The 17,758-nt window shown below is 38.4% G+C and overlaps 1 protein-coding gene across 6 annotated transcripts in view; it reads right to left on the reverse strand.

The window, feature by feature from the left end:
• The window catches only part of adgrb1a (adhesion G protein-coupled receptor B1a), a 126,780-nt gene that overhangs the window by 67,202 nt on the left and 41,820 nt on the right, over window positions 1-17,758 (reverse strand). For 5 of the 6 annotated variants that reach the window (XM_086077800.1, XM_086077795.1, XM_086077796.1 and 2 more), the window contains exons 3-9: window positions 4,926-5,033; window positions 3,223-3,384; window positions 2,761-2,925; window positions 1,811-1,975; window positions 1,530-1,694; window positions 1,235-1,336; window positions 1,023-1,129 (exon numbers count right to left, since the gene is read on the reverse strand). In XM_086077800.1, coding sequence (XP_085933926.1) covers window positions 1,023-1,129; window positions 1,235-1,336; window positions 1,530-1,694; window positions 1,811-1,975; window positions 2,761-2,925; window positions 3,223-3,384; window positions 4,926-5,033 — 974 coding nt within the window. The remainder of the gene's footprint in view (window positions 1-1,022; window positions 1,130-1,234; window positions 1,337-1,529; window positions 1,695-1,810; window positions 1,976-2,760; window positions 2,926-3,222; window positions 3,385-4,925; window positions 5,034-17,758) is intronic. The other variant, XM_086077798.1, reaches the window with a different exon arrangement.

Genomic DNA, 17,758 nt, shown 5'->3' on the forward strand with positions numbered 1-17,758 from the left:
AAATCATTGTACTCACTGTTGCCAGACTCATGCTTTTTGTGTCAAGACAGCTGAATAAACTAACTTAAAATTACTTAAGCTTATAGTCTTAGATGGTTCAGGACCACAGGATGTGACAAGACCCTGATAGATCTGGCCAACTTTGGGTCCCTGCCTGCTCAAACTGTGCACTCTCGCATCAAATTGGCGTGCAGCCAGAAGAGGTACACTTCCAACAGCGGACTGATCGACACATACTTAATCAGGTCCAAGGCTTGAAAAATGTCATTACCCATACTTGACTATCCATGGTGTAAATGTGAGTGTAAATGGTTGCGTTTCCTGTGCTGGAGACCAATACCCTGCCTCTTGCCCAAAGTCACCTGGGATAGCCTGCAATTACCCATGATCCTAATGAGGACAAATGGCAAGGAAATGAATGGCTGTGAGGTTGGCTATGACAGCGGAAGAAACACAAAATGCATCAAGTTTTTTTTAACGATAATCATTTTTACATTGAGCAGTTACAGAAAAACATGATGTAAGGGAAAATGATATAGGTGAAATGAGAATTATGGACAGCAGGCTTTAATGCCAGACCAGAGCACAGAATTTCAGTATTATATTATAACATTGACATTAAATACCAGCCTGCTAAAACTATCTCACAAATTGCACCCTGCAATATTGTTCCAACTAATATTTAAAAAAAAATTAAGACTTAATTTTTACATCTTGATGATGATGATGATGATTCTTACAATCCCTCAACATGGTGGGTTGAGAGTAAAAAATATTTGATACTATTTTCAAATAGAAAATGGAAAGACAATGTTTTATGGTAATTGCTTGATAAGCATGTACTTACATTTAGGTGGATTAAATATGATCACAAATGACACGGTCTTATTTGTTACTGAGCGAGATTAATGATTTATGTTGACTGTACAGTATGTTTAACCAAAGCAGCCCGTGGATCACATCACTGCTATTTACACATAATGGACAATTTCACAGCATCAGCTGATAAGTATGACACTTACCAAGGTTTGTATGCTGCGATAATCATTGGAAATGCACTTCATATAGGTTGGATTCTCCCAGTATGCAAGACCCTCCTCATCAAGGATGCAGCGACGCAAAATCAACCCTGTGAAAAGACAGATGTAACTATAGTTGTATATTGCCAATGCGTATTGTAATTTTAAAATTTTGATTGGATAATAGCTTGTGTGTTTTGATGGCCGAAGCTCACCCATTGCATTTGGGGGACATCGTACTGCTGCTGTATCCCCAGCAGGAGTCATCTTCCAAACAACATTGGAATAGGTGTCCTCGCCGCATATTTCATGAGGTTCTAATGGCACCAAAATATAAATCAATTTGTTGAAATGGACTATGTCATCAGAAAATCATATGCACTACCGGTCAAACGTTTGGACACTGTTTCTCATGCTATTGAATGATAAACTACCGAAACATTTGACTGACTGGTTTTCACATTTCTCAAATGGTATCCAACCGAGACCAGAATGTAACATTTGACTTACCCGGGCATCTTTTTTCATTACAGTGTCTGACCTCTTCTCGTTCTCCAGGGCAAGACTGCCCCTCAAAAAAGGGACCATAACAAATTCTGTTTCTCTGCTGGCTACCCCCACCACAAGTCTTGGAACACCCTGACCACAAAGACCAGGGCTGCCACCTGCCATCCACTGAAAGGACATTTGCAAACAACTGGAATTGGTTGATGGACACACAGGAGACATGCATATAAGGACAAGCATAAAGTGTATAAATGCTAAATAAACAATCATGGTCTCTCCCTTACCAGGGCACTCCCCAAGGAAGCACTCAACAGTCTCGAGCCACTCTCCTCTGCATTCAGAACCTCCGTATGAGGGGCCATTACACTCTCTCGTCCGTTGCATGGTACCATTAGAGCATGAAGATGAGCAAGAACTCCAACTTGACCACTCATTCCACTCGCCGTCCACTGAGATTTATTAGGACAGAACATTTGCAAAGCACAAAAATAAATCAAGTTAGGTGTGTCATTACATTTTGGCAACACTGCGGCGGGCGACGGTGTCCACATAGCTGCAGGTGACTAATAAGGCAAATTTGAAAGACAATAGAATTGGTACTGTACATAAACAACTTTTAGGCCCCATTAGCTGGTTCACAAGCCATTTCTAGGAAGAGTTTCTGCTCACTTTCAACCAAAGAATCAATCCGAAGAGTACCAGTCATATGGAAGACAACCTGTCTGGCATGCCAGAATCCCAGGAAGGCAAACAACATCAGAAAAGTAGTTTTAACTTGCCACGTAATAAAGAACATTAAGTGAAAAGTGCTGGACAATCTACAGTCGTCAGCTTCATAGACCTCTTTCTCACCTGGAGAACAGTGGTGCCATTATGAATGCATTAAAACAATTCAGCAATCACTCCTCAGGGGCAAGCCAAAAGGACCTTGAGCAAATTTCTATTTTGCTGCCAGGCTGATTGGGTCATGATGTGGTAGTTCACAGAAAGGAGGCTATTTGTTACCACACTTTGTCAGTTGGTTTGAACTAGAGCTGTAAGTTCATTAAAACATTTAATTGCATTTTCCTTTCTTAACTCTGTAATAAATTGCACTTTTTTTCAACACCCCTATTATTAGAGAGAGAGAGAGAGAGAGAATAGGAGAAAAAAAAGCTTAGACACTTCTCTAAATTAGTTTTTTTTTCCGGATGTTTCAAAAACTTACAGATAACAGATGCACTGTGTTTCTCACCTGGACAGACAGCTATATTACAGAATTTGGTCTGTTGCTCTGGACCCTCACAGGGTTCTCCTCCAAACTGTGGAGGGGTACAGGTTCGTGTTCGGGCTCTCAAACCTCTGCCACATGTTGACGAACATAAACTCCATGGTGACCATTCATCCCAAGCGCCGGCAACTGCAAATAGAGAAGCTGCAGTATGATTTACATACAGCAACACCCATATTATTATTGTTAAATGTATCACAATGTTTTTTCCATGTTCAGAAATTTGGATCCAATGTTTGTTGTTGAATGCTGTTTTCTTTTATCTTATGGCCAACAAATACTTTATCCACATTGAGGGATATAGCCAATCGGCTACTCAGTCTGCTGAGTAGCCGATTGGGTATGTTAGAATGAGTGCGGAAGCATCAAGGAGAGGGCTTGGCGAGCGCAGGGAGCTGGCTGGATGGACTGGGAAGGGGAACTTACCTGGACAAACAGCAGGGTTGCAAGTTCTCTGCTCTTGCAGTGGACCACTACATTGGGTACTGTACGAGGAGGAGACACAGAAACGAGTGCGACTCTGCCAGCCCTCCCCACATGTAGCAGAACACACACTCCATGCTGACCACTCCTCACCTGAGGTGGAGTCTATTGAGGAGGAAGGGCGGGGAAGAATGGGGAAGTAGAAAAAGGAGAGGGCCATAACTAATTAGCATGCAGGATCGAGCCACTGAAGGATTTGTGTGATGGGGGTAGTTTCTTGCCAGGCTACAATGCAGCAGCCCCCTTGAAACGTGTCCAATTTTCCTAAGGAGATCCGGTTCTTCAATTCCACAGATAATATAAAATATGTTTCTTCTAGAAATGTGTTGGAAGCATTCAAACTTTTAAGTAGGACACTAACGATCGCCTAACCAAATGGGCCAATGGCCTAAGGAAACCTCAGCGTGACCCCCTTTAAAGGTCAAGTCAACACTGTTTTTGACAATAATAGGTTCTATGCAGCCCCACTAGTCGATATGTGGTATTCAAGTTGATATTATGTTACTGGAAAAGGAGTTAAGCAACAAAATCCAGCCGTTTTTATCCATCTCAGGGGGCGGCCATTTTGCCACTTGCTGTCGACTTAAGTTGCTCAGGTCTCAGGTAACAACCAATCACAGCTCTGGTTTGCGAGTGACTGGCAAAGGTCTGTGCAAAATTTTGGAACATTAAATGAACCCTGATGGAAAAACAACACTCACCATGTGCACACATCCCTGACTATATATTGTGAATAAAAATGTTTTAAAAAGGTATTTTATTTCCTTTGTTGGACATGTTTTCAGTGAAAACGAATTAAAGATATGTCAGTCAACTTGTCAGTGGCTATGGCTGCACATACAGTGTTTATCAGAGAAACTTTTATTTTTGCCCTCTCTACTATAGTGCACTTGGGCATTTGAAAAAAAAAAAGTTAAGGAAAACGCCTTAGTAAACAAAAGACGGGCAAAAACCTTGAGACTAATGATACAATTTACTAAAAACTTGCATGCAAGGAAACGGTTCAAATACAACCTGATTGCTGGCTTAAAAGAGTCTGTTTATTTCTCCTTAGGCGAAGTTGTCATATCTACACACATGAACAGGCAGTTATCATCTGCCTCATGCAACTGGCGCCCCCAACCACAAACATCTTGCTATGTCTCACAGCAAAATGATTATACAATAGCAGAGCGATATCACAGACAGACGAACAAGGTCTGATTTAAACTATTTTGAATTTATCATACTCACTCGAGTTCCTCTAGGGGAAATTCAACTCACGCATCAATGTACATATAATCTCTGTGTTGCACAAAACACATAGCCTCAGGTCTCACACATGCAGGGAAGCAGGGAGAGATTGGAAGAGGTGCACAAAAGAGAGCTGCGCTACTTGGGCTGGGGTGGTGGAGATGATGCCTTGCTCAAGGACTCCTATATATCCAGTATATATATATATATATATATATATATATATATATATATATATATATATATATATATATATATATATGTATGTATATATATATATATATATATATATATATATATATATATGTGTATGTATATATATATATATATATATATATATATATATATATATATGTGTATATAAAATAAAAAAATAAAATAAAAATATATATATCTTCAGGTAGCTCTCTTACCTGTCTGAGGGTTTTGCTGTCCACTGTGAGGCTTGTCTCCAACGTCAAGTTGCTTACGACTGTCCACTGAACGTAGTGACTGACTGCGAGAAATATGCAGGTCTTCACCTAAGTGGGTAAGAGCAAGGGCGAGAGTGGAAGCATGGGTTAGAAATCAAGCCAGCTTGACTGGAGTACACGTTTGAGACAAAAAAATTCGGTCATTATTTTTGTTGTAATTTAACTGTCATTCAATTGAAAAGGAAACCCAAACATTTTTTCTGTTCTCCGGGCATTCAACAGTGCCAAGGAAAATATATCAATTGTAAATAGTAATAATAATAATAATAATAATAATAATAATAATAATAATAATAATAATAATAATAATAATAATAATAATAATAATAAAATACATAAATACAAATAAATATAGTTAAAAATGAAATAATAGTGTTTCTCTTGTTTTTTCATGCAGGGAAAAAGTTCAAAATTTCAGATGTTAAGGAAGTATTTTGGTTAAGAAAACACAAATATAATTTGAAAAATGTGCGTGTGGTTACAAACAACGATCAGTTTAAAAAAAAGAAAGAAGGTAAAGCAGTAAATGTTGCTGTGTTCCCAGAGTCTCCAAACACGCCAACATTCTTAAGACACAAAGACAAATAATAATAAACCAAAGAAAGTCCATGTTATTGCAGTAGAGTTACATTTTTTTTTTTTTAAAGAAATTGTCTCCATCGTGTTGTGTTTGGCACATTTAGTGAACAATGGCAACCTAGGCTTTCACACACAATACAAATACATTTCCGGGTTTTAAGCGAAACAGCATCACAGGTCTCATCCCTTCTGGCAGCTATGTGGTCGCACGGTGACACCATGAGAAATGCGAGTATAGCTAGGGAACGGCTGCGTTCGTGCTGTGCTCAGTCTGCCTCAGATTGCTCGCTGGGCATCATGATTTGGGGGGCGGGGGGGGTAGCTCAGGGGATGTTGCTAATACAGTATACTGTATGTCAACAATGGGCTTGTGAGACTCTTTAGTGATTAAGGGCCATACAAATAAATGTACGGTACTTGACACGAACATGTTCACAGAGAAGACCTAAATTCTCCAATCTTGTTTATCGCAAGGTTTTACTGGGTTGAAATCAGTGCTTGGGGCTGGCTGTTTTTCGACACCAACCCATCCAAGAATTCAATTACAGACCTGCCCTAGCAGTGGAGTGAAATCCCGTTAGAACAGAAATTGACCATCCCCAAACTGTTCCCACAAAGTCAGAAGACAATTAAGAGTCAAGAGCATCTTAACAGTTTTACAATATTTCACAGATTTATATATTCATATATTATATATATTCATTATCCATTTTACAAGGAAAGATACGCGGATTTGTCAGTCAAAATTGGAATTTTGTTCTTCACACAAACTGAAAAGGGGAGTTTGGGAAAATGTCAAAAGTGTGTGAACATTTGAGACTCAAATGCAAGGTGAGCACCGTGACGTGTAATTTTAACACGGATCTTGTTTTTATCCAAAGACACCCACTATGAGACCTGAGAGAAGGTCAAATTAACGTAGCGAAAATCAGTGAGATGAATTTTAAAGTACCCAGGGATGTCCAACTGGAAGACTTTCTCAGGGCCCCTAGCAGGCCTCTGTGAATCTCCAGGGACCACCCGGTCAACACATTACTTCTAAAATATTTTCCATATGTCAGCACCTCCCACCCAAACTTCGGCGAGGGGCCCTTCATGATGATTAATTATGGGGACACAGATTTTGGTGCAACACTCCTTGGCGGGAAATAAGACAAACGTTCATCAATGATGTCATTTTATTGTGACTAAAGATGACATCTTGTCATTAACATGCATGCGTCACAAATGAACCGTTTGTCTGACTGAATTATTACTATCACCACAAAATGTAATTGTAACTCTTCACAACTTTGCAGATGCAAAGAAAATTGTGAATTGGTCGATCACAAGCCTGCCCATATTTGAAGCCACTCGTAAATATATTTGAAGTATTGATATGAAACTCATGTATTACATTGAATGCAAAAACAGTGTTGAACTAACAGAACATTTTGATTTTCTTTATGCGCCCAAACACACTTGACCAAATGACAATCTAATTATTTATTAACCTTATAAAGCCAAACATATCATAATAAATACAAGACATTTTGAGTCCTGTATTTCATGAGTATATTTTCCCCCCCAATAAAACTCTGACACATGCATTACACGGATAATCCATTAGAGGACAGTGTCACCAGCTGATAGCTTTTCTAGCGACCTTTCAAGATCGCCCCAATTGAGAAAAGAGAGACACCTATATTTATTAATAGTGGAAAATGTTCTTTCAGATTTTTGGAAATATTAATATGTTTGATATGTCTGTTTATTATTATATTTTTGACAGTTATAAATGTACGAATTTAAAGCGTTGTGACCGGATGTATCAAATATGACACAAATTAAAAGTCATATGTGGAAGTTTCAATTTATTTATTTATTTATTTTTAAAATGACCAATAAATACTCTATTTACAAAGGATCAGAATTTTCTCTCACATATTTCATGATTCAGGCTTTATAGGGTTGATGAAAAAAAAAGAGTTATTTCAAGCCTTGCCCCGCTGAGAAAGCATATCACGGTAGTACAGTATATGTATTGTACATACTCAATATCAGAATGTACACGTAATCTTACTATAGAAACACAGACCCTGAGGGGATCATGCCAGTTTGTTCAAGAAGAATGCCAGTGAGCTGGAAGTTCATTGTCCTGTTCACATAGCCTACCTTTTTTTTTTCCTGTAAATAAAAGATCTGTACACTGCTCAAGCCAATTTGTCACATGTTCAGTAGCACAGCAAGAAGACATGAATTCATCTACATGAGTGGTATGTCATTTTCTAACGTCCGTACACAATTCAGATTCCTTATAATTAGCGACTTCAAAAATAGAGGGATCCGACATACTGTAAGGCACATAACTCCTCCACAGCTTTGGATAATCTTGTAATGTCATTATGAAGAGGTAATGTTGAAAAATTTAACAGATTTCCTTAAGAATATACCTATATTGTCTTATATGCATTATGAGACGTATAGGCAGCCGGGGGAGTTGAAGTGGAAGTGAAAATTGTGGTATTGTAAATACACCAGTTAAAAAACAAAAAGTGATGCCATACATGTTAAGATCATGTGAATCTTGTGGTGAGAGTTCTATTTAACAATGGCACTCTTCTTTACTCAATCGGTCGCGCTCATTTAATTTTACTGACACGGCTTTTAAGAATACTCCACAAATATAATTGAAAAACCATTTTGATGTGTGTTTTGATGCTAGTTTTAGCCTCATCATAAAGCAGTTTTGATGCTAGTTTACTGTTTAGGGCCTATACAGCGTCGGGCAAGCTACTTGGAAAATGTAGCGAGCTAAGCTACATGCTATTCTACAATACATAAATGTAGCGTACCTTAAGAATACTGACGTTACCCTCCAAATACATTTTGCAAGCTAAGTTAATGTTAAAAAAATAACCAAACTACATCACAGTTACAGTACTTCAGTTGAGTGGATCCTCTAAAAGAAAACAATAATTTAAAAAATTGTAATTACTGAAAATATGGCTATGACTATGAAACAGAAGCTTCTTTCTTGATTCGCAACTTTTGGTCCATGGTGATGTAAAATTTCTTCTTAGAGTGCCCGAGTTTCTTGAACCTCCTCAGTATTGCTTGATCAAATTGGATACAAAACATTTTGATGTTGGTGAGGGGGGTGGGGTTAATGATCATTAACGAGTAGTAAACAGGGTTTGTTATTATCACTAGAAACTTCAGCACCACTCGTTTTTTATGTCTTTTGGCCTGTATGTACAATTTTGATTCATTAAATAATCTTGTTTTAAATATATTAATCAGATTGTGTTGTGGCCAAAAAGAAATAATTTATTCGTAACTGTAGTGCCATACGACATGGGATGGTGGTAACTAAATTATATATATTTTTAAGTAATTGATGTATTTTTTCTCGATGAAACATTCCAAAATTGTCAATTTCCTACTAAACTTTAAAATATTCAGTTGCAACTTTGTTTTATAATTTTGTTAAAGTGCATTGTTGTAGCTGTTGCTGTAATGTAACTATTTTTAATCCCTTTTTCCATTCCCAGTTTTCAAACACTAAATCAGGAAAAATACATCCCCACGTAGGTTTAAGTTTGTTTGGAAAAAACAAAAAACTTCAAACCTATTTTTTAAAAAGCAGACAAGACGAACGCACCTTCCCATGTGTTTGGGGAACAACAGAGTGCATGATGCAGAACAACCTTCACCTGCTCTTTTGAATTTATATAAGTTTATAGTGAACAAATATGCATTATGAATACAAAAGAAGATTAACTGCAGTTTGGAATAAAGGGCAGACGGTCCCTCCATCAACCCTCAAGCACAGGCTTTAAGCAAAGCAAGAAAATCGAAGAGGTGGCTCTATTTGGGAGATAAGATTTTTTTTTTCTCTCTCTCTCTGCAGGATATAAATACATTTTGATGGACTTCACTTTTCTTCTTCCTTAATGACGGAAAGTAGCTTTGTGTTGTTTTCTGCATGTCCTCAGTCATTCTAAACGATTCTTATGTATCCATACAACCCTGTTATTCACTACAGCATAGCATTTTGTTTTTTTGACTGTATTATTTCACTTCTTCGGCTGAGTGGATGGTTTATCTGCTGTTACAGCTCAAATTTCACCAGTTTTGAAATCAATATCTGCCACCAGACCAGTGCCCCCACCCCCAACGCGCACACTTATTCACGCGCAATCACTTGCAGTCACAGACACACACACAAAAACATACACAACAGAGGCCTTGTCTACAATTGCTCCCCATTTATTGATTTTCGAGTGCGTTTTGATGCGAGTTTATGCATGAGGGACTGAGGAAAGAGAAGGGGCTAAAATGACAGAGTGTGGAGTGAGAAAATACTTGGATGTAAAATGCTGACAGAATAAGGGTGGGTAGTTCACATAAAGCTGTATGCTTGAATGGAGGATAAGGCAAGTGCTGACACCCAGAGGACAGAAGCAGTCAACTGCATGTTGGAGATAACAGGCAGTGAAAGGAAGTGCAGGGGGAAGGAGAAGAGAAGGCCATGAAGGGAGGCAGGGACAGACAGAAGGAAAAAAATAATAATAGGACAGATAAGATGAGGGGAGGGAATTGAAGTAGAAGTGGGGAAAAGCTTCTTTTTTTTTTTTTTAAATGACTTCACCACATATATGAGCGTTAAAATGTATCTTTATGTAGTTATAATCAATATATTTTTTATTTATTGTATTTTCTTGGTTTGAGTGTTGTTGTTTGGATACTTCTGACTCCTCACACAAGCCATGAATATTAATGGTGGGTTTATCAAAGAGGATGTTAACCCCAAATTATTATTATTTTTAACAATATGTTGTATGCAGCCCCACTAGTGCAAACACGGTATTTCGATTAATGTTGTGTTTGTGGAATACAAATTAAGCAGCATTTTTGTCCATTTTGTGGGGGAGGCTGGCCACTTTGCCACTTGCTGTTGACTGAAATTGACATCACAGTTGCTCAGGGCTCAGAGAACAGCCAATCACGGCTCACCTGTTTTGTGAGTTTCGTCACGTGACGTTCGCTAGCTGAGTCGCAGCATGCTCCTCTAATGGGCGGAACATTGGCACTTAATTGTAGTTCTGGGATAAAGGCAGATTTTCGAAAGCCGACATTTAAGTAAAAAATTCCAACGTCATACTGATAGCAGAGGCAGGGGACGAGTCCATTTCCTCATTGTAGTATGAGTGTCTGCCTCAATTCATCAGTTATTTTTTATACTAACCAATTTAAAGTGAAAAATAGTTGGGGAAGAAATCTATAAGCATGCGAGTGCTCAAAATGTCTGAGGAAATCTTGTTCTGTGGCATAAACCCAAGGCTCGTATTTTTTGTTTGTATTTGAACCTCTGGATGTTTTTTTGTTTTTTTGGAGAAAGTGCGCATTCACAGTCGATACCATTCTGACATGTCAAGGAAGCTGAAACATATTCCAAGTACACGCTAAGCCTAACTTCAAAATAAAGTTGACCAAATACAGTAAAACATTGACGGCAATGCAAATAGCCTTAGTACACTTTTATTTTGAAATTTGCCCACGTCGTGTCGTGGCGTGATGCTTGACTTCCCTTTTTGACATTTCTTTCATTAAAATTGTAGTTGCGACGGTATTCCGACTCATGTTCAATCGCAAATTTAGGACGCTAAGAAACCGCTAATTACATACACCGTCATACGGCAGAAGTCTCCAGTGGCTAGCGCTAGCTGTTACCATGACCAACGAGTGTCTGGCTGCCGGCTGGTAAGTTTGACAGCTGCTACCTGGCTTACTTGAATTATTTTTCAATATTCTGGACCGAGGCTACTTTGTAATTCACTCTCCATGTTTAAAGGAATATAATGTGCCTTAAATTGCACATTGAGGTCTTTTCATTATTAAAAAAAGAATAATAATTTAAAAAAAAAATTAAACTTTGTCTTCAGCATTTTTTTTTAAACCACTTTTGCCTATTAAAAAAAGAAAAACATTCAACTATATAGGAACACAACTTTAAGCCATTAATACCTTGTTATTGTACATATGAACCATGAAAAAATAAGAATGTTTCTGCCTCATATTGAACTTAAAAGTTGTGTTCCTAAATCCTAAACGGCTATACTGTATTAGAAATTTTGAATTGATTTTTTGTTTTTTGTTTTTTTTAATGGCAAAAGGCGTTTTACAAAATAAATGACACTAAATCCTACACGGCTATATTAGACATTTTGAATAGATTTTTTTTACTTAATGAAAAAAGCGCTTTACAAAATAAATAAAGGTGAAGTACTTTTTTTTTTTTTTTTTGCTGATCCGAAAAAACGACGACTGACTCAAATCCGTAATCCGAACCGTGACTTTTGTGATCCGTTGCACCACTGATAAATGGGTTTAGTAAGCTCATCTTATTGTATCACTAATGGCTTTGAAAGAGCGTTTGAGAAGAGGACGTCTCATGCCCCTGGATTGGCTGGCAACCAGTTCAGAGTGTACCCCGCCTACTGCTCGAAAGCAGCTGGGATAGGCTCCAGCACCCCCGCGACCCTTGTGAGGAATAAGCGGTTAAGAAAATGGATGGATGGATGGACGTCACATGTCCACACAGGTATCTTAAGGCATGACGGAGAAGCAATGTTATGCCATGGGTAAGTGTAGGTCTAACACTCATTCAGTTCATTACTATTATTTAACTTAAATAGTCTCTCAGTACACAAAAGCCAAGTACTGTACTGTATATATATCAAGTAGTAGTGTTTAAATGCAGAAATTCATGAAAAATTTGTATCATTTGATCAGTCTTGTAGACATCACAGATTGTGTTATACTGTGATCTTAAACTGAAATATGACACATATAAGATGGCTAGAGTAGCATCAAGATCTTCTCTATTGTGTAACTAATTGTACAATAATTTTTCCATAGATAATGTTACTTTCAATTATTATTTTCACAAGATTATGCATATAGGCAGGAATATATTTTTCTTATTTACAGTATTAAGTTGACTGTGCCTACCATCTTATTGCTCTCAGAGTGGTGGTTGTGCACTTTTCATAAATACACATTTCCCTTTCTGACAATAGTTAAGTAACATCTGAACTTTATCTGGGGTTAATCGAGGCGCTTCAAATGACATAACACATGTGCAGCCACATTATTGCTGTTATTTTTTATTCCCCCTCTCAAAAGGATTTCTTGTCCTTTTCTTTTTTTCAAATGAGTTGTGCAGGGTCAGCGCAGTGAAACGGCGGTTAGCACATCCGCCTCGCAGTTCTAAGGCCGTAGGTTTGGAATGAATCCATGCTACGGCCCTCCTATGTGAACTTTCGAGTTTACTTCATCATCAACCCAAGTGTTGCTTTTGCTCGCTGGTACCGCCCACACAAGTACATATCCAAATAAATGCACTATTATTTTTGACTTTATAAAGACTGCGAGGTCATGTCAGAGACTGTGGACTGGTCGGCGCTAGACTTTAACCACGGGTGAACCCAGCACGTATATACGCGCTTATATAACCAAACATAAAAACAAACCACAGTCCTACTGCTGGATGTTCTTTCAGCTGAAGCCGTATCCATACAAAATGAATTATGTCTTAATAGTTCAGCACATGGGCAGCATGAAGAGCGAGTGGTTAGCACGTCTGCCCACAGTTCAGAGATTTGCCTTTCGAATCACTTCGTGCCTTATTGTGTGAAGTGATTACTCAAAATTGCTCATAGGTGTGAATGTGAGTGTCAGTGACTGTTTAGTTTTATGTGGCCTGCGATTAGCTGGCAACCAGTCCAAGGTGCGGGTGTTCCCCCAGGCCCATAAGTCAACTGGGACAGGCTCCACCTCACTTGCCACCCTAATGAAGCTAAGCAGCATTGGGAAAAGATGGATGGATAGTCCGGGCACTTTTTCACTGGGATGGAGGCTAATTACCGTCAAACAGACACAATTTCAGGAAGCATTAATATTTTAAAAATATCTCAATGGCTCAAATGATTCTGTAATTGAAAATATGGTTAGCCAAAGTAGCATCTGCAACAACGTAGCATCTGCAACAACCTGGTCTCCTCACAGAAGATTGTCTCTTATGCCAGCACACTCCTTTCATATTAATGACAACCAGAACCAGAAATAACCAGAACGAATCCACAGTAAAGAAATTTGTAGCAGAGCGGTGTTGTATTATGAACGATTGCGCACCCAAACATACCCAAATAAGTGCAGCAGCATGAGTGCGGGCCAAGGGGGGAAAGGGCAAGGACGGGCAATTGTACGGAGTGGATCCAGTGTCAAGTTCTACACTTGATTGCAGTGCACTCAACATAAATTGCCAAGATTATCATTTAAAAAAGAGCTGAACAGTGAGGGGGTTGTAAATGTTAATTTTATGTGACTACGAACCATAATACTTAAAAAATAGATATATATAAAAAAGGCTATTGCATTTATAATAATTTGGCAAATTATTTATTCCACAAAAGTAGCATATTCGAATCAAAGTATGATTATTGTATGTGCAAAAATGTGTCTCAAAATATTATTCATACAGAAGCGAGAGATCCATCTACCCAATTTTCTAAACCGTTTGTTCTCATTAGGGTCACAACTGCAGCCGATCCAAGATGACTGGGAGGCAGCGTACACTCTGGCCTGGTCGACAGTTCATGGCAGGGCACATATACACAGACAAGCATTCAAAGCACACTCACGTCTACAGGAAATTCTGAGTATTCAGTGAAACTAAAAAGCATATTCTGTGGTTCTGCGATAGAAAAAGAAGTACGTGATGAAAACCAACATAAACACAGAATATTTCAATTCCAGTTTTAGATTTGAACGGATATGTCTTCACTGTGAGGCCTGGCGTTGCTAACAACTCTTCCACTGTGCTGCCAATTTTTAAGATGAATTATCATGGTGACTGCAGGCTTGATTCCGGAAGGAATGCTAACTAACTACACGAAATGACTTAAGGTGTGCGTTAAACTGAGGCTCCAAAAGTATCATTCTCTCGAAAGAATGATGAGTAGAACAGAAGATGGAGAAGACGTGCTAAATGCTAAGCCAAAGGTGTCAAACTCCGGTCACAGGTTTTGGAGGTTTCCCTCTTCCAACACAAGCTGATTCCAATCAGCAGGATCGTTAATCAGGCTTATGCAGAGCTTGCTGATGAGCTGATCATATATCAGCCGGGTTGGAGAACGGAAACCTGCAGGACTGCGGCCCTCCAGGACCGGAGTTTTGACACCTATAGATGTCAAAAATTCATTTGAGTTTTTTTTATTTGTTTAACTTTTTTTCCCCCATTTTTGTTAACAAGAGTATGAAAACCTAGATTTGTTTTTGTACATTTAGAACAGATATTAAATTTGTGATTAATCGTGAGTTAACTAGTGAAGTCATGCGATTAATTACGATTACAAATTTTTATAATCGCCTGATGCCCCTAATTTTTTATAATCTTTTCTTTTTTCAACAATGTTTAAAAAATAATAATAATAATTTAATTAGATGCGTCGGGCGAAATTTTTTTTAAACTTAATTAATCGCATGACTTCACTAGTTAACGATTAATCACAAATTTTATATCTGTTCTAATACAAAAAAAATATTCTAGGTTTGCATACTTTTGTTAACAAAAGTGGGCAAAAATGTAAAACTAATAGAAATAGTTCAAATGAATTTGTCTACAGCCGTCAATGGCAGTGAATGAGTTAAGTACACTTTTCACAGAAGTCTAGCTAGAAACTCATTAAAGCGGAGTGTATCCAACTTTGAACGACAAAATAGTGGGCAATTTAATATGTGTCTGCAGAGAAAATTAAACACATATTAAATAACAGTGCTACACAAGCAGGACTGGAAACCAGAAATTAACTATGTTACGCTATGGAGCACGTCAACTGGGAGGAGTGAACTAAAAGATGAAATGTATATTAATATAGTATATTGCATATTCATAATTTAAAATTTCTTGCCAACAAGAAAAGCTGCTTGCGACCATTAAAACTGTTTGGGAAGGTGCTGGATTTCACTTTCCTTTCTTTTCTTTGGTCCTTCCTCGGGTCTCCTGACGGCCTCACGACTCTGGCTGGATTCTGAAGTGTTCGGTTTAGGTGAACGGTATGGGATTTTTTAATAGGTTTTAGGTGAACTAATGAATACACACTCACACGCATGCACACACGCACATGCACATACACACTCACATACAAAATAAAAATTAATAAAAATAAAAAATAAATAAAAATAAAATACAAATAAAAAAAGAGAGCAATGATGATGACATGTCAATTCGGTAAAATTACCGAATGAACTGAGCTCTCCAGAGGAAAAAAAGAAAAAAAAACTGTTTGGGAAACGTTTTTGGAACTGCAACATCTCATGAACACTGATGAAAAAACAATGTTCGCAAACACTCGCCAGTGCGATACCTACCACCTTTAGAGTAAGTCAATGGGGTAGATGCCGCGGACTTACGACTTCCGGGTTTCACACATCAGCGTTGTGTCCGGCGTTTCAACACTCGCACCCCCACCCCTGCGCCCCCCAACCGCCCATCGGCAGGAGCGGGCAGGGCGTCTCAACTCACTGAGACAGACACACTCGCACCCGCCGGCGGAGGGGCACAAAGGCGGAAGCGCAAGAACCGGGACACTCCCCACCCGTCGCAAACAGGAAACGTAAACAAAGCTGATGTGTGAAAACCAGGAACCTACTCCGTGGCATATACCCCATTGCTCATAGGTGTAATATGTATGTCATCATGTGCCCTATGATTGACTGGCTTATCACTCCTCTTGCCCAAAGTTAGCTGGAATAGACTCCAGTTTACCAATGACCCTGAAAAAGTAGACTGCCATCATCATAAATACATAATATGTATTTTCAGTCCTTTTGCCAAGCATTTAATAGCATCATCTTGAAGGGAATGGGGTTATGTGAAGCACTATATCAACTCAAATTTGTTTAAACGTAAAGCAAAACTAAATTCCTTTTAAATGCATCCATGACTCACTCACTTTTATTAGATGGCTCAGTCAGTCTTCTTTTGAATTATATGAGGAACGCAAGGTCTCACATCCTTCTGTTTCACATAGCAGCACCTGGAGTTCTATCTGCCAAACCACACTGTCTATAAATACATATCATGTCGGATACTCCTTGGTTTCAGGTGCAGGTCAGCCAACCAGACATTTCAATTCCGAAGATGGATGTCCTATTTTAGAGGGAGCGATTAAAAAAAAGAAAGAAAGAAAGCTCTTTCTTTAAGGTCCTTCAGCATGGGGATCAGATTTCCCTGTTTTTCACCGTTTGGATTGACAGCTCGCCCTCCTTGAATCACACCTCTTTGTCGCTAATATTGCTTGCATGCTCAGACAGTGACTTAGCAAAGTCACTGAACTCCCAAAGTTTTGTTTGCAAATGGCTTTCCCCCTCCATCAACCTGGGTCCTATTTCTTCATTGTCTTTAAGGGAATTTCATGTCATTGCAGTTAAAAATTAGCTAATTGCCCTGTGACTGGCTGTTGACCATGTCAGGGTGTAAATATCCATCACCCTAAAGCAGCCGTGTCCAAACTACGCTCCGAGGGCCATTTGCAGCCCACCATCCATGTTTTAAGGGTCCACGACGTGACAAAAATAAAAAAAGGTAAAAATTATATTTGACATGGGGGGGGTACCACTACTACTACTAAAAATTGCTTTTCATGCTGTTTCTAAATATGCAAAGATACAAATAAACTATATATGACCAAAATAATAATGTAATTTCTCCTCAAAATATTGATGAATAAAAGTAATTCAAGTTTAGAAGGAAAATTTGTTTTCTTCCACATTCTGTTCTGTGTCAAGGTCTGTTTTATGAAGATATCCCATTAATGACCCTCAAGTAACTGCTTTAAAATGTTCAGCTTACTATAATTTGCTATTGTTTTGGTTCTGAATGTGGAGATGGGATTCGGTTGCAGTTGTTCAGTGCAGGGGCGGATCTAGTCTACTGGGATACAGGGCCGACGGCCACCCCAAAAAATTGAAAATTTCTATTGCCGTATCACCTTAAACAGAAATCTGCTATGTAGCAGTTTATCAAATTTACAAAATACAAAATATTAGGGCTGGGTTTAAAAAAATCAAATAATCGATATCAAATCTATTTTCCTTTTTGAGCCTGAAATCGATTCATAAAACCATGAATCGATTATTTTATTATC

This window comes from Leptonotus elevatus, chromosome 6, assembly GCF_054856555.1.
Source record: "Leptonotus elevatus isolate MCC_2025b chromosome 6, RoL_Lele_1.0, whole genome shotgun sequence".
NCBI classification, from domain to species: Eukaryota; Metazoa; Chordata; class Actinopteri; order Syngnathiformes; family Syngnathidae; genus Leptonotus; species Leptonotus elevatus.